Source organism: Micromys minutus, assembly GCF_963924665.1.
Source record: "Micromys minutus genome assembly, chromosome: 5".
NCBI classification, from domain to species: Eukaryota; Metazoa; Chordata; class Mammalia; order Rodentia; family Muridae; genus Micromys; species Micromys minutus.
Window position 1 is genome coordinate 2,527,497 of NC_137974.1, and position 20,908 is coordinate 2,548,404.

General features: G+C 46.3%; 1 protein-coding gene across 1 annotated transcript in view; it reads left to right on the forward strand.

Moving 5' to 3' along the window:
- Positions 1–391: 391 nt before the first annotated feature.
- The window catches only part of TSC22D1 (TSC22 domain family member 1), an 89,371-nt gene continuing 68,854 nt past the window's right edge, over positions 392–20,908 (forward strand). Inside the window, exon 1 of the mRNA XM_080916675.1 lies at positions 392–4,449. Coding sequence (XP_080772801.1) covers positions 1,640–4,449 — 2,810 coding nt within the window. The 5' untranslated portion in view covers positions 392–1,639. The remainder of the gene's footprint in view (positions 4,450–20,908) is intronic.

The window sequence follows — 20,908 nt, forward strand, 5'->3', positions numbered from 1 at the left end:
GGCACGCTCCTCACCCGCCTCGCCGGGGTCCGCGTGGGAGACGGCAGCGGACACGCCTAACCTGCGCGCACGCGCGCGGCGTGGCCCCCACGCCCCACCCTAGCTCCTCCACGCGACCCGGATTCGCTCGCGCGCCCAAGTGCCCCACCCCCCACCGCCCTCAGGCGTCGGCAGCTCCGCCGGCCTTCGGCAATTTCCGTGGAGACCGAGCCGAGCGCTCGGCGCAGTCCGAAGACAGGCCACCTCCCCAAGTCAGACCGGGCTTTATGTCTGCAGCGCCGGCGCGCACGCGCAGACGCCATCTTCCCTCCTCTCCTCCGCGACCCCTCCCCCCGCCTTCTCCTCGGTCAGAGCTCGACCCTCCTCCTCTCGCGCTGGGGCGCTGGTCCCTCCTCTCCTGATGCCGCGAGAGAGCAGGGGCTACGGAGCAGCCCGAGCAGAGCACTAGTAACAACCACCACAGCCCCCTCCTCGCCCGACGCCCTCCCACTCCCCCGCCCCGCGCCGCCCGCGACCAACCCCACCTCTCATTTCTTTGAACGGCGTCGGCTGCAGCCGCTGCACCAGCCCCGTCTGGCCGCCGCCGCGACAAGGAGCCACCGCCGCCCGCGGCCCCCTCCCTCCCGGTCGCGGGAGCAGCTCGGTGCCCAGCCAGCCGGCGGGCTGAAGAGGACGCGAGCTCGCCCCTCCGCTCCCGCGCACGTCCCGCCGCCGGCCGGAGCAGCCCGGGCGCCGGCGCCCTTCCTCCCCGAGGACGAGTGCCGAGCCGAGCGCCTGCCCCGAGGGAGGAAAATGCTCGGGCTCCATGGCTGCCAGTGATGGAGCGGTCCCTGGGCTCCCGCTGCCGCCGCCACCGCCGCCGCCGCGCCCCGGCCGCGCTCCGCGAGGACCCGGCGTCTCTGCGCGCCCGCCCGCGCTTCGTTGCTGGGCTCACCGTACCGGGCGCCCCGCCGCCGCCCCGCTCGCAGCCGCGCCGCCCGGGCCCCAGCCGCGGCCAGCCTTTCCTCCCGGAGCAGCCGTCGCGAGCCCAGGGGGTTTGAGAGGGGCCGCGGGCCGCGGGGGGAGGCCCGAGCGGGGCCGGCCGCGCCGGCAGGGGAGGTTGGAGCGACGCTGAGCTCAGGGCTCGCCGGCGGCCGCGGCGCCGGGGGTGGCGAGGGCCGGGCGACCGCTCGCTCCGCGCTGTCTCGGTGCAGGGCGAGCGGAGGGGGCTTTGCAGCGGCCGCTGCCGCGGGAGGAGGGGGTTGAGCTGGCTCCGGAGTTGGCCAAAGAAGGTGGGCATTTCTCGCTTCTCCTCGCCTCCCCCGCCCCCTCCTGGGCTCCCCTCCCTCCTGCCCCGCACCCCACGTGAAGCGGAATATAAAGGGGGGTGTGTGACTGGAGGGGAAAGTGAATGGCGAAGGACTGAAGGGGTCCCCCTTCGGTTCCCCAGCCACCTGGTTCACCCGGTTCATCCTCCCTTCCCGAAACTAGCCCTCGAAGGCACGAGCAGCCGGCGCCTTAGGCAGAGGAGGAGGAGGAGGAGGAGGGATCGCGTCGGGCGGAGCTTCAGGTCCTGTTCGCCTCTCCGGCTTCTCCTTACAAAGATTACGGTGCAGAAGGAAATTGCACTTGCCTCCTCCGCCCCCCGGTACCCAGCACAATGCACCAGCCGCCAGAGTCCACCGCCGCGGCGGCCGCTGCTGCAGACATTAGTGCTAGGAAGATGGCGCACCCGGCAATGTTCCCTCGAAGGGGCAGCGGTGGTGGCAGCGCCTCTGCTCTCAGTGCAGCAGGTACCGGCGTCAGTGGTGCTGCTCCATCTTCTGAAGATTTTTCTCCTCCTTCGCTGCTCCAGCCGCCACCTCCTGCTGCATCTTCCGCGCAGGGACCACAGCCTCCGCCTCCACAAAGCCTGAACCTCCTCTCTCAGGCTCAGCTGCAGGGACAGCCTCTTGCGCCAGGCGGAACTCAGATGAAAAAGAAAAGTGGCTTCCAGATAACTAGCGTTACTCCGGCTCAGATCTCTGCCAGCATCAGCTCTAACAACAGCATAGCAGAGGACACCGAGAGCTATGACGATCTGGATGAGTCGCACACGGAAGATCTCTCTTCTTCCGAGATCCTGGATGTCTCCCTTTCCAGAGCCACTGACTTAGGTGAGCCTGAACGCAGTTCCTCAGAGGAGACTCTGAGTAACTTCCAGGAAGCTGAGACACCTGGGGCAGTCTCTCCTAACCAGCCCCACCTTCCACAACAGAACGTTGTGATCAATGGGAATGCTCATCCACACCACCTCCATCACCACCATCACATTCATCACGGGCACCACCTTCACCATGGACACCACCATTCATCACATGCTGCTGTGGCCAGTACATCTGTTCCTGGAGGGCCACCCACGAGCCCAGCGTCCAGGAAACTCTCTACAGCTGGGAGCTCTGATGGTGGTGGTCCAGTCGCACCTGCTCCTGCTGTACCATCGAGTGGCTTACCTGCATCAGTGATGACAAGCATCCGTGCTCCAAGCACCACAGGCAGCATAGGTATAAATTCGGTTACTGGCACCAACGCCGTGAATAATGTTAATGTTGCTGCTGTGGGTAGTTTCAGCCCCAGCGTGACGAACAGCGCCCATGGTAATGCTAATATAAGTACAAGCAATATTCCTAATGCTGCTGGCATAAGTGGTGGGCCTGGAGTGACCAGTGCTGTTAATGTGAATGTCATGAGTGGCATGGGCAATGGTACCGTTTCTTCCTCTCCTGTTGCTAACAGTGTCCTTAATGCAGCTGCAGGTATCACTGTGGGAGTGGTTTCAAGTCAGCAGCAGCAGCAGCAGCAACAACCAACGGTGAACACATCAAGGTTCAGAGTTGTGAAGTTAGACTGTACTTCTGAACCCTTTAAAAAAGGTAGATGGACTTGCACTGAATTCTATGAGAAAGAAAATGCTGCGCCGGCTACAGAAGGCGTGGCCATCAATAAGGTGGTGGAGACTGTGAAGCAAACCCCCACGGAAGTGTCATCCTCGGAGAGGGAGAGCACTAGTGGGAGTTCCGTGAGCAGTAGTGTTAGCACACTGAGTCACTACACAGAGAGTGTGGGCAGTGGAGAGATGGGAGCCCCGCTCCCACCTGCGCCACCAGGTCTTCAAGGCGTGGCCCTCCAGCAGCTTGATTTCGGCAGCCCGGGTCCACAGAGTATTTCTCAGTCACAGATGCCACAAGTACAGTTACAGCCTCAAGAACTGAGCTTTCAGCAGAAGCAAAGTCTTCAACCTGTTCCTCTGCAAGCCACTATGAGTGCAGCAACTGGTATCCAGCCTTCACCTGTCACCGTGGTTGGTGTAGCGTCAGCTGTAGGTCAACAGCCTTCCATTTCCAGTCTGGCTCAACCCCAGCTGCCGTATTCCCAGACAGCTCCTCCCGTGCAAACTCCTCTTCCAGGGGCACCACCCCAGCAGTTACAATATGGGCAGCAGCAACCCATGGTTCCTACACAGATAGCTCCAGGCCATGGCCAGCCAGTGACTCAAAATCCTACTTCAGAGTACGTACAGCCGCAGCCAATATTTCAAGCAGCAGTGTCCTCTGGACAGTCCAGTTCCGCAGGAGCAGGAGCATCAGTGGTTCCTGTGGCTCAGCCACAAGGGATCCAGCTGCCAGTGCAGCCCACAGCAGCACAAGCACAGCCTGCAGGGGCATCTGGGCAGCCTATTGGCCAGGCTCAAACAGCAGTGTCTGCTGTACCAACCGGTGGTCAGATTGCAAACATGCCCAGTGCAGTACAGCAGCCCTCTACCCAAATCACACCTTCAGTTATTCAGCAAGGTGCTCCTCCGTCTTCACAAGTAGTCCTACCTGCTCCAACTGGGATCCTTCATCAGGGAGTTCAAACCAGTGCTTCAAGCCTTCCTCAACAATTGGTTATTGCACCCCAGAGTACCTTGGTAACCGTGCCTCCCCAGCCACAGGGAGTAGAAACAGTGGCTCAAGGAGTCGCTTCCCAGCCGTTGCCCACAGGTAGTCCTTTGCCCTCTGCTAGCACTATTTCTGTTACAAATCAGGTTAGTTCAGCTGCTCCTGGAATGCCTTCTGTCCCAACAAACTTAGTTCCACCACAGAATATAGCACAACCCCCAGCCACCCAAAACGGCAGTTTGGTTCAAAGTGTTAGTCAATCTCCATTGATAGCCACTAACATAAATTTGCCTTTGGCACAACAGATACCACTAAGTTCTACTCAGTTCTCTACACAATCATTAGCTCAGGCAATTGGAAGCCAAATGGAAGATCCCAGGCGCCCAGCGGAGCCCTCCTTAGGCGGCTTACCTCAGACTCTCAGTGGTGACAGTGGGGGAGTGTCAGCAGTTTCAGATGGGAGTAGCAGCAGCCTAGCAGCCTCTGCTTCTCTCTTCCCGTTGAAGGTGCTACCGCTGACAACACCCCTGGTGGATGGCGAGGACGAGAGGTAAGACCATGTGCTTTGGCAGACATCTGGCAGTTCAATAATCTCGGCAGTAGCAGTATGTGTGGGTGTAGTTAGTCTAAAACCACACACACACACACACACACACACACACACACACACACACACACACACATATATCTTTTTGTTTGCATGTGAGAAGTGCATATTCATGGTAAGTTTTCCAGAGTAAGAATGGTTTCAGAGTGGTTGGGAGGTAGACTAGGTTAGGAACATGTTCACCATAGTTAGAAGGTGTAAGTGTACATTAAAATAGGCTTGGGGCTACCAGGTAGATCTTACTATTTATAACGTGCTTTTGAGAAGATTGTGAGAAGCAGCTTACATTTTGTTATCCCACGAAATAGTTAAAGCTATTCTTTTGAGCTGCTAAAATCTTTATGATCATTCCTTGTTGGGGGCTGTGGTTACCACTTGTTCTTGCCACACAGCCCTTTTCTTTCCTAGTGTGTTTGATCTCAGGCTGTGAAAGATACTGTTACCTGCTTGTCCTCCCAAGGCACTGTGGGAAAGATGACCTAATCCAGGTGATACAGGTTGCCTTCCTACTGTTAGCAACCGGCTTTTGTAAACTATCTGAACAGAAGAGGGATATGAGCCTTAACACATAGTTTTCAAGGGCAAAATGCCAAGCTTTATCCTTGGTAGTAATGCTGTACATTCTTCTGAGAGTAGATGAAAGTGGTAGCCATTTTAAAGAGAGCGAAGTCAGTCTTACAGGGCTGATGGTATACATGCTATCTGTCCCATGTTTCTCTCACCAAGACAGCCAGTCTGAATGTCAGTATTAGGCTAGCATTTTTTTTTTCAATTATATTGGAAATAATATGCTAATCACACTTAGAGAATCACATAGCCAGAGAAGCTGTGAACTCTATTTCTACATTACTTTAAGATTATTCTTTTTCTTAAAGGAAAAGTTCTTTTTGCAAGTTTGCCAGTGTATATTAACAGTGAACAGAAATAGACTTCTTTTTCTCTGAAGTTTTGAAAAAAAATTCAAGAAAGTTAATTGTTCTAGTATTTGTTGGAGATTTTTTGACATTAAACTTGCAGCCATTCCAGTTGAAGCATTTATATTCTATTTGTATATTTGTGGGTTTACATTGGGAATCCTGAACATATGAAAGCAAGGCCGCGTGTTTTAGTGAAGTTCTCGTTTTTCCCCAGTCGTTAAAAAGAGAAAAAAAAAAAAAGGTCTTGATAATTGGAACAGGTGAAAATACTTCTCAGTGTTTTTGTTTCTCTGATAGTCATATACTTAAATTTTGTTACTAAATGTAGTCCTTCCTACAAAAATACTTCACCAGATAGACTTCTAAGAGGTAGTTTCTGTAATAGTCCAATTATAACTATTGTTCAACCTTTAATTTCATCTTTATCATTCTGATCCTCGCCTCTAATTTTAGTTTAAGGAATTATTCACTCTATTTGTTTCCTAAATCAAAAGTGTGTGAACTGAGTGAAGTTCCTGTTAAACTATATAATACTGTATATATATGTAATATAAATACACATAAAATATAAAAACGAACTATAATACTGTGTGTATATATGATAATATAAATATATATATAATATAAAAGCTAACTATATAATTCTGATGTTAGCTGAGATGTGAAGGACAGGTGACAGACAGATGGAAACCAAACACTGGTTACAAACCTGTGAACGTTTTCTTAATTACTGACGGTGGGCTCCTGAGAGGGCATCCACTGTTTTCCTCCTGTTGGTAGGGGGATGGTAGGCCTCGGGAAGACCTGCAGTGTACAGTTAAGTCAGGATCCTCACACTAGTTTCTGTCTGTAGTGAAGCCCAGTGTGAGTGCAGAACCACTTCCCAGCAGATACGCAGCTCAGGAGTCAGTGGGATAGAGTTATGTTCCAGGAAAGCACAAGAGGAAATGTGAAGCATTTGTCTGCAGTAACTAATGTGAGCGGTCCTCAGACTGCCTTTGAACTTTATTACAAATCTGTGTTAGTTAACATCAAAGTTGAGTCATCAAGACTAGACACATTCAAGTTCTCTAAGATCTTAGTCCCCCAGCCAAGGATCACGCAGGACCAACCATCCAGGTCTATTTTTAATTGTGTTTTATTGCAGATTATTTTTATCTCACTGTAGTTTGGTTTAAAAAAAAATCACTTAAATTTGCCCTTGGGAGATAATTGAGAAATACCTAGGAGAGGCAGAAGCTAAGCAGCCTTAGAGCCACTCCCTTTCCTCCATGCCAGCCTTTGTCACCAGTGATGTCCTTTGGAAGAAAGGGTTATGACCCAGGAAGTACTGTCTGGTGGCGGAGGATCCTTGAGTATGTGTTTCCTGTGCTCTCTTGAGATTGAAATGCTCAGTAGAACGTGGCTTCGGGTTGCCCACTCACCACCTGTGATGCTCAGAGGAGACTAAAAACCCTACCAGTGTGGATGGAAGGTCATGGGACTTATTTCTTTAAAGGCTGTTTTATTATAAAGATCTCAATGTCTTTGCCTTTAATGTGACTTACTGTTTGCAGGAACAGAAAGATAGTTATTTTACTGTTATGTTCTGTACTTGTTAGCACAGTCTTATGTGAAATTCTTGTTTATAAGCAAAGCTCAGATGTTCCCTCTGAAAGATTGTTCTTCCCCAGGGGGTGTTTCCTTAGCACATTTTACTGTCTCTATTTAAGTACTGTATATTTGGTGATAATTATGTTTATCAGTCTTTCCCACAAGGGCAGGAACAAAAAAAAATTTTTTTAAAAAACAAACTTAGCAGATCTTTTTCTGTTTTTTCTGTCAAGGCACAGTTCGTATTGTCTGTCAACCACACCATTAGAAATCCGGGTGCTATAGTTTATGTAATAAATGAAATGAGCAATATGACTTTGCTATCTTCTTGTTCCTTAAGGTGACATGGTGTCAGCCTTCTTCTAAATTGTGTTTGTTTCATAGTAAGTCAAGCATTATACAGGAATGAGTGGATTTTCTTCTTATGTTTATTTTTTTGTTGCATGCCTGTATGTGATTATGAAGTCAGAGGTCAACTTAAATGCTTCTCAGCTGTGTCCACTTCATTTTTTGAGACATGGCCTCTCACTAAGTTGGAGCTTACTGTTGGCTGGGCTTGCTTGCCAGCGAGCTCCAGGGATCCTGTCTGTGTCTCCTCAGTGCTGGGATTAGAAGCCTCTGCCTATACATCAGGCTTTTCTGTGGGTTCTGGGGTCCAAACTCAGATTCACACGGTACATAGCAAGCACCTCCCATCTTGTAAGGTGGGAGAGTGAGCTCTCCCCAGCCTGGAAATCAGGGTTTTCTTATGGAAAAGGAACCACACTTATTTTGTTTTGCCCCCAAACCCTGGCTGGCCTTGAACTCAGAGACCAGCCTGCTTCTGCCTTCCCAGGGCTTCTGGACTGGAGGTGTGTGTGCACTATCACTGCACGTACAGTTTAAAGGATAAAAGTCTTTACTTCCCGCCTCCTTCCTTCCCTGATTCCCTCTCTAGAATCCCTTCAGTTTTGTATAGATGATTCCTCTTTGACAAGCCTGTCTCTGCCGGGCTTCAGCGTGCCTGTCAGAAGCTCAGAAGGCGTTTCTCTGTCCCCCGCTCTTTTCCTATGATTTGAGGCTGTTTAGTTTGCTCATGCCTCAGTTTCCTCATTTGAAAACAAGGCACCAGCATTTCTTTCAGAATCATCAGGTAGATTCGGTGAGTTTAGAAGACTCTCAGAACTTAACTCACGATGCTCCTAAGAGTTTATCAAATAAGAACCATCCTTACTTTGTGTTTGTAAATTTCTCAGATAAAACATACCTGCCTGTTGGTTTGTGTTGCTCCAGGAGTTTCTCCCAATAGTTATGTCCTGTGGCTGCCTGCTCCTCTGTCTGTCACCAGACACTTGGTGCATTGGAGGGGTGGGTCCCCCTCAGAATTCCTTCATCAGTACACGGTTCTCTCCTGGTCTCCAGGTTGTGTGTGCTTTGATCTCCATCTGGCTAGAGCCTTTCCTCAGTTCTCTGGTGGTTGCTCGTGCGCTCGCACTTCATTGCCGGAGGACCGGAGAGCTACTTAGACCATTTCACTGGGGTTGCTCTTAGTGCGGAACTCGGCTTGGGGTCAGTGGCTGGAGTGTATTGTCCCCATGGAACCCCACGTTTCGTCCCCGATTATCACTAGGGAGTCCAGTGTCACTCTGCTGGCCTGTCACCTGGGCTCGCTATTCAACTGTTGCTCTTGGATTCTCTTTCATTTCTCCAGTGGTATATCTTCATTTTCCACAGCCAGTGTTGACTTCACTCTTGGTTTGTTTGCTATTTTTAAGTGGTGTCAACTTACCTTTACACTCAGTTGGTTTTTTGGTTTAGATAAAGGATACCAGGTTGCAAAAATTGTGGTCTCACAGCTTTATTGGCACCACTTCCAAGCTACCATATTGCTTTTGAGAATTCTGTAGCCATTTTGGTCTCTTATGCCGTATGTGGTCTGTCTTTGTTTTTTCTCTCTTTCATTCTCCTCTCTTCCTCTCTCCTCATTAAAAAAAAAAAAATCTTTGAAACCTTTTAAAGTTTGCTTCCAGTGTTTTGAATCTTGCATGGATGGAGTGTGGGCATGGTGGGGGAGGGTGAGTCTGCTTTTGCTCCTGAATTTTTGCTGTGTGCTACTTCAGCCTGGGAAGTTTGGGGTACTGAGTTTGAACCCAGGGCCTCATAGACTTGGCAAAGGATCTGCCTGTGAACTACATCCCAAAATGATTTCCTCAAATTTATTTGCATAAATTTGGGCCTTCCTGGCTGATCTTCTAATTTCCTTGTTTTTTTTGAATTTTTCTTAAACATTTAATTTCCAAGAGCTTTTCTGTTGTTGATCTTTGCCTTTTTTCCCCCTTTTAAAGCTGTGTACTGTTTGAGTTTAATTCTCTTAGCTCTGTGAACACGTTAGATTTGTTTGATACAGGGTTTCTCTGTGTAGTCCAGGCTGGCCTTGAACTTGCCACTCTCCAGCCCAGCCCCTGTTGTAGCGTGTCATCACGTTTAGCTCTTTAAAAGTTTTCTTTCTGTGCGGTCTGCTTTTTCCAGGTTTCAGTTCTTTCTTTTTGCCTTGGTCTTTGTCTTTCACGTTCTGTTCCCTTCCTTGGCAGTTAGTTGCAATGCTGGTTTCAGAGTCTCAGCAAAGCTTGTTGGCCATGGCAACCTGACTGACTAGCATCCAATGCCTTGTAAGAAGGCTTTCCTGACTTTTGCAGAAAGGCGTGTCCACAGGGGCTGCAGGGAGGGAGGGCAAGTGGAGGAATGCAAAGTCTTGGGTCCCCAGCACGTCTCATTCAGCCATGTTCCACTCCCCCCTTGCTTTCTGCTGTGCTTGGCTCCCTCAGTCCCCCTCTGAGACTGCAGATGTGGTGCTGGGTAAGGAGCAGGACCAAGCTGGCTAAACCCGCTTCTTCAGAGCCTCCATCCCCACAGTGACTGGCGATGCCAGTTCCTGGCCTTTGGGGCTTTGCAAAGTTTAAGCTGGGTTTGTTTTTTGGCTTTCTCTAGTGTTTGCCAAATCTGATTGTTTTTTACTGTTTGCGAAGTCAGTTGTCACTCAACCATCTGCTTTCTAGCTTCTAGATAGATTTGTGTTACTATTGTCTTTTCACGGCCTGGTTTGTTTTTTTGCTTTTAAATAAGGTTACGTTTCTTTACCTTCCCCTTTATTTATTTGAGATAGGGCCTTAGAAATTCACTTTAATAACAAAAGAATAGATGTGATTTTTTTTTTTTTTTTTGTCTAGAAATTTAAAACTTGCAACTGAAAAGACCTGGCCTGGAGCTCCTTGGGTGTGACTTCAGCGCTCAGGCTTGGCGATGGCTTGGTGACAGGGTGGCAGAGACCAGCCTCTCACAGCAGTTCTCCTGCCTCAGCCTTCCAGATGCTGGGATTCCTGATTTGTTCTGACTGGAAAGTCCTGCCACCTCCTGCTGGCTGCAGCCCCTTTGTTTTTTTTTTTGTTTTGTTTGGTTTCTCACTTTTCTTGCCACTCTGTGTTGGTCTCTCTGATATTCTCTGCCAGACTCTGTGTCAGCCTTCCTGGCCTTTTGATTCTCTTCCGGGTTGTCAGCCTCACACCTGTCCTTAGGCCGGCAGCTGTGCTCACTTTGGACACTAAGATCACAGTGCTGCGTCTTTTTTTCTCACTGGCTCCATCCTGAAGGAAACATCCATCTTTGTCTCCCACCTCTTCTGCTGGCACAGTTTCCAGTCTAAGAGACAGCAGCCTCCACGTAAAGAAACGCGGTGAGCGTGGCTTTCTCGCGGAGCGATCTGCACACAGCCTGCCTTCCTCCGGCACTGTCTTGCAGTCTGAGGCTCTTCATGTGGCAGTCTTGTGTGTAATTCACTTGCCCAGATCTCCCGAAAGCCTTCCCCTCTGCTGTAAGGTAATTCCTGTCTTTGCCTGCTCCTGGCCTCCTGTCAGCCTCCATTTCCCTAGGAGAGGTTTATTTTGGCTCCTGGTTTTAGAAGGTTCTGTTCTTGGTTGCTTGGCCCCGTGGCCTTGTAGCGGGAGCATGTGGCAAGGGCTCGCTGTTCTTGGCAGACAGGAGGCAGAGAAAAGGGGAAAGGAAAGGTTCGCTGCTCTCAGTGCCGGGCATGGGGCCTGTGGCCTGACGCACGCCAGCCACATGCTCTGCTGCGCTCTACCCCTGGGCTGCCACTCGCCCGCCTCGTCCCTAAGGACACTGACCTTTCTTACCTGCCACCCATTCTTCTCTGGGCCTCTGCACATGCAGTTCTTGAACATAAGCATGCCCAAGGCCAGCTCCTTAAAGTCTAATTGTCCCTTTTCCTTGTTTTGAGACAAGATCTTGCTATGTAGCCTAGGCCAGCCTTGAAACAGCTATGTAACCACAGCTGGCTGTGAATTTGTGATCTTCCTGGTTCGCCTCCCGAGTCCTGGGATTACAGGTATGTACCACTACACCCGCCTAAACTGGTAGCTTTTGGGAGGGCCTCTGATATACCAATTTAAATTTAGGTTGTTGAAACTAATTAAAAGTTATTTGTTATAATTTGTTACTCTGTGATTATCTGATAGAATCTTAACCTCCGTGAACTGCTAGTATCCAAACCTATTTCAGTGTTCACAGGGATGGTGAGAGTGTTTAATGAAGAAAACCTACTCTTAATGAACAGGGAACTCAAAGGTATCTTTTTGGAGAATAGAATTAAAATCGTTAGACGTTATCGTGTGACACCATCAGGCTTTTCTTTGATAGATATGATTGAGACTTGCTTTACTTTCTGGTGCTTGTGAGTTGGCTGTTTTATTTTCTAAACAAGCACACTGTTTATTTTGTATTCTCTTAAGCTGTTAATTTTTTTTAACTTGAATGAAACAACAGCAAAAAAGCCTCCATTTATTTTGTAATTGGAATGATCGGTATTTTTTCCACGTTTGACAGGCATGGCTATTTTACATAAAATGGTTCTAAAATATCTAGAAATGATCTTGGAAATCCGTTGCTGTCAGCTGTTCAAATCGGGCCCCTGGCTTCTGTTGAGGGTTTTGTGTTTCTGACCAGCTTAGTAAACGGTGGTTTACACTTCTGTGATGTGTTTCACTCGTGGTCATTGTTAGCTGCCTGTTATTCAGAAGAGGGTAGAGTTCCTCAGAGGGAGAGCCATGGAAGGGCTGGCCGTGGTCGGGATTAACAGTAAGCTGTAATGACCGTCTGTGTGTGTCATGCACCATTGGGGGACACCGCTTTTTAAGGGTGAGAAGCTGATGACAGTGATAATAACAGCAGCGGTACCCACCATCAGGAGGGAAATGAAGGAGTGCGGTGATCACCAGAGGCCAGGTTCAGCCCCGTTGCCTGTCAGAACCGTTTTGTGGTGACTGGGGAGACTTACCGTGACTTGGTTTCATAAGGGATCAGTGTTAGGTCACAGTGCATGGTGGGTGGCTTTGCTCATCCTTGGAGACACAGAGCAACTGTGAGCTTTCTGTAGTAAGACAGAGGAACTAATGGCCTACTCTTCCAGGGCCCTCACGTCTTGGCAGTAACACCCGACTGCCCAGTTGGGGGATTCTTGAAATCCCACGTAATTGTTTACTGATAAAAACTTAACTCTTACAGCTCACTCGGGTGATTTAGTTGTTACCTTTTGTTGTGTTTTTTTTTTTGTCTTTAGGCCTTCTTAGTGTGTATATACATACGAACAAATAGCATATTGACCAGGACGCACACACAGTTGAAATGATATTTACCAGTTAAAATTGCCACATGATTATGATGTGTCTTAGTAGCAGTAGTAATAAGGTTACTTTCATGTGGTTCTCAATGTGTTTTTAACTAAGCACGTTGAGTTGGATTATGCTGTCTTGAGGCTCTGTCCTGCGTTGGAGTTGGTAGTTTCTGCCGTGTGCCGTGTGCTGTTGACACTCCAGTGACATCGATGGCAGTCTTGGGGTAGGACAGTGGATCACCATACTGTCCTGAGTTGTCTGAGCACGGAGGTGTTTCTTAATCCTCAGGACATCTTTTTTGGCTTCATATTTATCCCCATTTTACAGGTGAGGAAACAGGATATAGAGAGAAGCCTTTTATTCAGGGTCACCTGCCTGTATGGGATCTGGGATTTGTATATGGAATTCTGGTTTCAGGGTTTGGACTTTGGCTTTCTGCTCATGGCTGCAGCAAAATTACTGACCAGAAACGGTGTGTGTGTGTGTGTGTGTGTGTGTGTGTGAGATGAATGCTGCCGTTCAGCTCACTCTCCCATTTCTAGTCACCAGAACCCCCACTTATGGAACAGCATCCCTGCATTTAGTTCACTCTAGAGATTCCTTCATGCCTACAGAGTTAGTTCATCTTCTGGTCCTTTGAAATCTCAAGTCCAGCTATCAGACCTTTGCAGCTTGTGATCAGAACCAGAATATTCTGCTTCCTCAAGTTAGTTTAAGTGCAATGGGAGGCACTGGGGTGTAGCGCGTTTTCTCTTACCACATTAGAATTACTAACTAATAAAGATATTTCGATATACTAGAGGGCCCCTTTGTGTTTTGTGTTTTGATTTGCTGAGTTGAAAAGGGTGGCTGTTTTCATCATTGTTATTTTTGAAGAAATGAGAAGACTCCAGTTAACTTAGTTTCTTAAGGAAGTTGTATGTTTAACTTGAGGCTCATTTTTTCGATTGGTCTCTTTAGATAACTTTGTATTTGTGACACTTATACATAGGTTTTGTTGTTGTTTTTGTTGAACAGAGTCCTATTTTAAAATTTACTTTTAAAAGATGGTGGTGTTTGATGGGTTTGCCTAGTAAATACAATTTCTAAAATAGGCTGAGTGAGGGCCTTGCCCTGAGGGTCTATGTTGGCTGTGTCTTTAGGTATCCTTTGGGCACGAAGGTAAAGAAGCTCATTGTCTCTGATACTGAGTGGACACAGCACCCGTTTGGTGGGAGGTGGTGCCCAGCCTGGGTGTGAGGAGCCCAGTGTGTGCAGCTTCCCTGTAGCCTGCCCAGTCGGTCTTCCCATCGCCGCCACCTGCATTGCGTTTAAAGCCCAGCACGGGCATGTCCTATGTTGTAGTTCACTGTAGAATCTCTGTGATGGCCCGGCGTTTTCAGCTGTCTTCTCCCCTTTGTCTCCTGCATACACCCCAGCTGCTGTCTTTACTGTTCTTTCCTTCATGGAGACCCACCACACGCTCATCAGTTACTGTCTGAAGCTGGGCGTGCACATTCCTTCAGCCGCTGACATCGGCAACATTGATTCCCAGCAAGCACTTGTTTCAGTTTTAACGTTCTCAAAAGAAGGGTGGATGGAGGGACAGGGCTCTGTGTTTTTACTTCTGTCCTCATGTCAGACTACGTCACGCTCCAGTTTTTGTAGCTTCTCCTCTTGGTAGATTTATACATTGATGGTAAATTCATAATGGCCCATGGACACCCGAGAGAAAGACAGTGATAGCTTCCCTTTGCTGTGGTTAAAATTGCCAACTTTACTGCCTTGTATTTAACTTGGAATTGTGGGAGTCTAATCACAGTTCAGAAGAACTGGATACACACGTCTTTCACTTTTTTTTTTTCTTAAAAGACAGGATCTCACTGTGTAAGCCTGTTTGTCTTAGGACTGTCCCTAATGTCACAGAGATCTTATCTGCCTTTTGCCTCCCAAGTGCCAGGATTTAAAGGCAGATGCTACCACATCCAGTGAGACAGTGTTATTCCATGAACAGTAAATGAAACCGGCAGCCTTACTTACGGTGTTTGTCTCAGCATAACTTACATTGAAATAGTTTTAAAAAGCACAAACCTCATTCTAATTAATTGAGTCATAATAGTGTATTTATGACTCAGGTCTTTAATTTTGAGTTGCTGCAGCTTGTGTTTGTTAATGAATTACAAAAGTGCTAATTTATATGAGTGCTTAATAATGCAGTTTAAGGGGCTGGAGAGATGGCTCAGTGGTTAGAGCACTGACTGCTCTGCCAGAGGTCCTGAGTTCAATTCCCAGCAACCACACGGTGGCTCACAACCATCTGTAATGGGATCAGATGCCCTCTTCTGGTGTGTCTGAAAACAGCTACAGTGTACTCATATAAAATGAATAAATCTTTAAAAAAAATGCAGTTTAAAAATGGAAATTTTCCATTTGCTCCTTTCTGTTGGAAGGTAACATTCATTTGTTGTTGGAGAAGTTGTGGTAGGTGTCTTACAAGAGTTGTTGCAAAAGTTAGTCACATTGGTTCATGTTCATGAATGAACACTGGAGCTGTTGAAAGTCACAACTGGGGTTTTTGGGGTGTGATGGTGGAACTTGGAAATGAGGTGTTGGCTTAGGTCATCACTGGGCAATGACTCCCAAGGTCACCAGTAGCAGGAAGCAGCTGCTGTTGAAAGCACCTCAGTTTACTCCCACAGTGGACTGCTCCTAGACCTGCCGTCTCCCCCAGGCAGGCCAGGCCAGCAGTCCAGGACAAGGGTTTAACAAGTTACGTTTGTGGAAGGTAAGGCTCGTTTTGGAATCTCTTTTTAGTTTTTTTTTATTTTTTTTTCTAGATGTACTCAGAGTCTAAGCCTATGAGACTTTACAATGGCTTATTATAAATAGGTCTAATATGTGAAAGCCAAAAACTTTTAAGAATAGAGTCTGGTCTAACAGCCCATCTGTACTGTATTTGAGCTTTTGAATATGGAACTTAAATCCCAGTAGTACTGAGTCTAAATGCCATGAGTGGTGAATGACAGGTCTAAGCTAGAGGTTGAACACATCACCAGGAGTTGAACAAACAAAACCAGGATGCCGATAAACCACTGGAGCGGGTGGGAAGGAAAGATGCAGTTTGTGACAGTTGGTAATTTTTGTGAAGCAACTGGTACAGCCCACTCTCCAGGGATGCTCTCCGGTCTACCCATGGGAAGTAAAGATGACACCAGCTGGATTAAGGAGTTGTCTGTCAGTCTAGAAAGCTTTTTACAGACAACTCCATAGAACTGTGTTGACTCAGAAGCTCTGAGTGCTTCATGCCTACCTAGTATTTAGCAGAAGTGCTAAAGATATGAAGCAGGGAAGCCCATAAGACCTTCAAGTGCTTTACACATCAAAGATCTTAATGTCTTCAAGATTAAGGATATGCTCAGTTGTTCCTTATGTAGTGCACACAACAGCTTTTGACTTCAAATAATTATCAACAAAGCTGTTAGTGCTTTCAGCATATAATGAGGTAGATTTTACTGAACATCAGTTTTTACATCAGACCTCTCCTCGATCCTTTTTCTTCTACCTCTTAGTTGGATGACTTTGATAAGTGAGTTAAACTTTGCTAGTCCAGTCTTCTTACCTGTTCTGTGGGGACGAGAACATAACCCTGGTACTGTTTGGGAAGATCAAAGGAGATCGCTTTGTAATGTATCCAGCTCAATTCCTTGTGGCTGTGTACATGGTTGATGTTCATGTTGCACCAAGTAAGAGGGTTCCTTTATTGTCAGTTAAGATAGAAAGCTTGCCTACCAGGCCAAGACTTCTACACAAGCCGTCTAAAGTAGTCAGTCTGGGTCTTTGTGATATTTGGTATAGTCTGGATCACCAGGGTTATATGAAAGAACTTGTCTTTCTCATTTCTACCAAGCATGGTGTATATACAGAGTGCCTTCATTCTGTTAGAAACAAAAACAAAGCAAAAAACTTATTCCATTCAGTGGAGATCAGGGGTTGATTGTTTTTCTGAATTCCATTCTGAGTATTTGATGAATACCTGGGTTAAGTTCACAAATGCAGAAGCAGTTACAAAACTCTTTCTTCAATATTTTGTTTCTAATGGGAGTGAGGTGGATTTAGGGAGATACTGTGTTGTGTGGCCGAGCAACACTCCAGAGTAGAGTCAGTTTCTAGATGAAGGGACCTGAAACTGTAAAGATTGTTTTAGATGGGCGCAGTGCCCTGACAACCATCTGTTCCCTTCTCGGCCCCATGTGGGATGGTAAACATCTCAGAGAGTGAATGAGACTGATCAATAAGAGAATGACTCAGCCAGGATTTTTAAGGTTTACAGATTATTGAACTGGATTTTGAAGTTCTCTATAAACTGTCAAAGTGAGGGGTTTGTGCTTTATTATTTTTAAATACTACTAGTTTGTCACGTGGGGAAAGGAAAGTTCTAGGGTCCAGGGTTTTTGCTTTTTATATTTCCTTGAGCCCATTTCTCTCTATATTTATTATCCTTCCATAAGAGTTGGCGATATTTCTAGCTTGCTTTTTCTAAGTATACATTCATATTAGAAATAAAAGTGTGGTTATTGCCATATGAGAGTGCACCAAAGGTGTTAGCTAGATGCTTGGGAACATGCCTTCCGAAGTGCTGAGCTGGCACACCTCTGTTAGCTGTCCTGCCTTGTAAACAGTTGGCACTTATTAGGGATGGAGTCTATGTGGTACTCTATTCTTCAGAAAATCCAAATTAGGTTCCAAGGAGCTAGCTCATACAGACATTTCACTGTTGTTGTTTGGTTTTGTTTTGAGACAGGTTCTTACTCTGTAACTTGACCACAGTACTTAGGTAGCTCAGATTCTCAGTAGGATTTGCTGTGTAGCCCAGGCTGTCCTCCAGCAGGGATCCTCCTGAGGCAGCCTCTGGGTGGGGAATTATAGGTTGAGCCACCGTGCATAGTTTAGAAATCTAAGATTTCGAGATAAAATTTGAAGTCCTTTGTAGACCAAGACATTTTTTTTAAGGGTGAAAAATTTGCCATGGAAGATGTTTGTGAAGATAATGCTATTTAATGTGGAGAGAGCTGTTGACTCTACTGGGCTGCCAGAAAACTGTGAAGTCAACTCAGGCTTTAAAGTCTTTGTTGAACTCTAACTTTGAGGACAGAATGAAATTTTTTTTTTTTAATTTTTAGAAACACCACAATCTGGCATTACTTCTGAGTAATAAGCAAAGACTTTCTAACTGTGTGAAGGATGCTAGGTGAGCGTCATTCCATTAAAACATTATTTTAACTGTGTGAAGGATACTAGGTGAGCGTCATTCCATTAAAACATTATTTTAACTGTGTGAAGGATACTAGGTGAGCGTCATTCCATTAAAAACATTATTTTAACTGTGTGAAGGATGCTAGGTGAGCGTCATTCCATTAAAAACATTATTTTAACTGTGTGTATATATAGGTACACACACATATTTGGGTGCAAGTACCTGAAGAGGCCAGAAGCGACTTTGAACTCTGGAGCTGGACTTGCAAAGGATTGTAAACCTCCTGGTATAGGGTGCTGGAAGCAGGATTTGGATCCACTGCAAGACAGTTGCACAGAGCCGTCCCTCTCCATCCCTCCCTGTCCCTCCCTGTCCCCTTCCTCCTCCTCTTCCTCCTTCCTTCCTTGTTAATTTTATTTATTTTATGTTAATGGGCGTTTTGCCTGCACAGTGTTTGTGCCTAATTCTGTGGGATGCTGGAAGGCAATATTGGGTCTTTTGAACTAGTTACAGGTGTGAACCACCATGTGGTGCTGGGAACTGAACCCTGTGCTCTGGAAGAGCAGACAGTGTTCTTGAACTAGTACCAGGGTTTATTTCTTGGTGGAGGTTTATATCTCTGGCTTGATAAGAAAGTAAGTTCTTGTAGCAGTGGCACTGTAGAGGGTTAAAACCAAATGCCCTGTGAACTCAAAGCCGTCTGTTTGTCTGTCATCGTCACTATATTCTCTTTGACAATATTTTTCTTTTTAGACATTGTCACCATCAAAATTTTGTTCTCAATGTTTGAAAAGTTGAAATAACCGAACGTTTTGAATAATTAGTAAGATGGTAGGATTTTAAATATAGAAAATTGGTTGGACAGTTTTAGCTTGTGGGGGCAGTGCAGTCTGGGTGTTGTGTAGGAGTCTTGGTGAGCGGTAGACAACACAGGCTTTCTTAGTTTCCTCTAGTTTTCTACTGTGAAATTTTAGGTTCACAGTGACATACTGTTGTTATTTCCACTGAGATTAATTATTGAAGAAACAATGGACTAAATTATTCTGAATCTGAAAAAAGTTCTTTATATTTCTTTTCAGTGAGTATTACATGGTTACAGCAACTGATTGAGCACCTTTTGGCTTTTCATTTTAGCCTTTCATATTGAAACAGAAAGTGAGTTGTGCAGTCCTTTTAGAAACTACCACCAGCTTTCCTTGGCATTCCTATCACAATTCTAGAAGTTAGGAAAGCAGTATCTGTCTGTGAGCTGGTTTTGAACTTTGACCTAATGTCTTTTAAGGATCCAGTCTAGATCCCCTGTTCTCGGTGGCCGTGTCTCCACAGTGCCTTCGTGCTGTGCTGGGCTCGCCATCTTTGCGGTGTACTGGCTAACTCATGGGTTCTGCTCACCCTGTTTCTGTTTTCTCCCGTGGGCTAGCCTGGGAGTTTAGTAGCAGGAACGCTGCTGGGTCCTGCCCAGTGCCTAGATTGCTGGAGTTGTCTCAATCACTGGTCAAGAGGGTTTTGTTTTTCTCTTTGCTTTGTGGAGGTGATGACCTGGGACAGCATTGTGTGTTCTGTTTCTTGTATTTTGTATCTGATGTCTTTGCCGTATCAGGGCCTTTTCAGTTGTATTCCTCATTTTGTTGTTGTTGCTGACCAATGGCAGTTTTTGTCATAAATGGATTAAGATGCCAAAGGAATTGATGTAGTCAATGAAACATGAATATTACCTGTTGTCTTTTCTCATTCTTTCTGAGTGTATTCATGCAGTGCACAACTCAGGGGGCCTAGAATTAAAAAAAAAATACAATAGAAGCGAGGGGGAGGGGATAACATTTGAAATGTAAATACAGAGAATATCCAAAAAATAATAAAAAATACAACAGAAGTTATTTTATCTGAAAGTAACTTATTTCAGAGTTTTTTTTTTTAAGATTTATTTATTATATATAAATACGCTGTAGCTTTCTTCAGACACACCAGAAGAGGGCATCAGATCCCATTACAGATGGTTGTGAGCCACCATGTGGTTGCTGGGAATTGAACTCAGGGCCTCTGGAAGAGCAGTCAGTGCTCTAACTACTGAGCCATCTCTCCAGCCCCTATTTCAGAGTCTTTTGACTGTCTTAAGAACAAAGCCAATAACTTATACTAAGAAAACAAGCTGGCATAAGGAGCTCTTGGAGAGGGAAAAGGTAGGCTAATTATAAACGCACAGTTGAGTAACTTGAGACTTAAAATTACTCTCTGTGATGTGAGTAGGTCAAATAAACAGTTTTTTATATTGAAGACTCAGATTTAAGGGTGTGTGTGTTTTGCCTTTCCTTTCGCCATTTGCCATAGCGGGAAGAACTTAGCAGGTCTGCTTTCTGATTGCCCTTTGCCCTTTAGTCTGTAGTATGTTGACTGCTTTTAAACATATTGTGTTAGGGATGACTTCATTCTTCATCTTTTTTAATTGATCCTGTGCCTTGGTTCATGTGAAGACACTGGGTTACTTACCTACAGTTTTCCTTTTCACAACACTTGACATTTCAATATAGTGGTGACTTCAGCCTCAGTAACATTTTGAACATTACCCTTTTCAAAAGGATGGGATTGTTGTCTGTCGGGTGCTTTTGTTTTGAGATAGGAGGTCTGACTATGTAACTGGCTGGCACTTGGCAGGAGCCTGGTTTGCTCTCCCCTCCTGTCTGAACTCTGACACCATGGATCAAGTTGTTTCCTTAAGAATTAAAGTTGACCCTGTATTGTCTACCTGTGTGTCTGTTAGCCAGGAAACGTGGCTCTCTCACTGTTTTCTTGACTAGTATGCTTCATTTGGAAAACATTTACTGAATTATTTATTCAGAGTGTCACACATGCTTCTAGGGCCTAGAGAGTAAAGATTCTGCATTTATTGGGGGAGGGGGGCTTTCTTCTGATGACCAGCTGGAATGGTTGTAGACAGAGGAATCTCTGGAAAGTTCATTTTTAAAATTGAAGTTCTTTTGAAGCAGTAAACGTCAGTG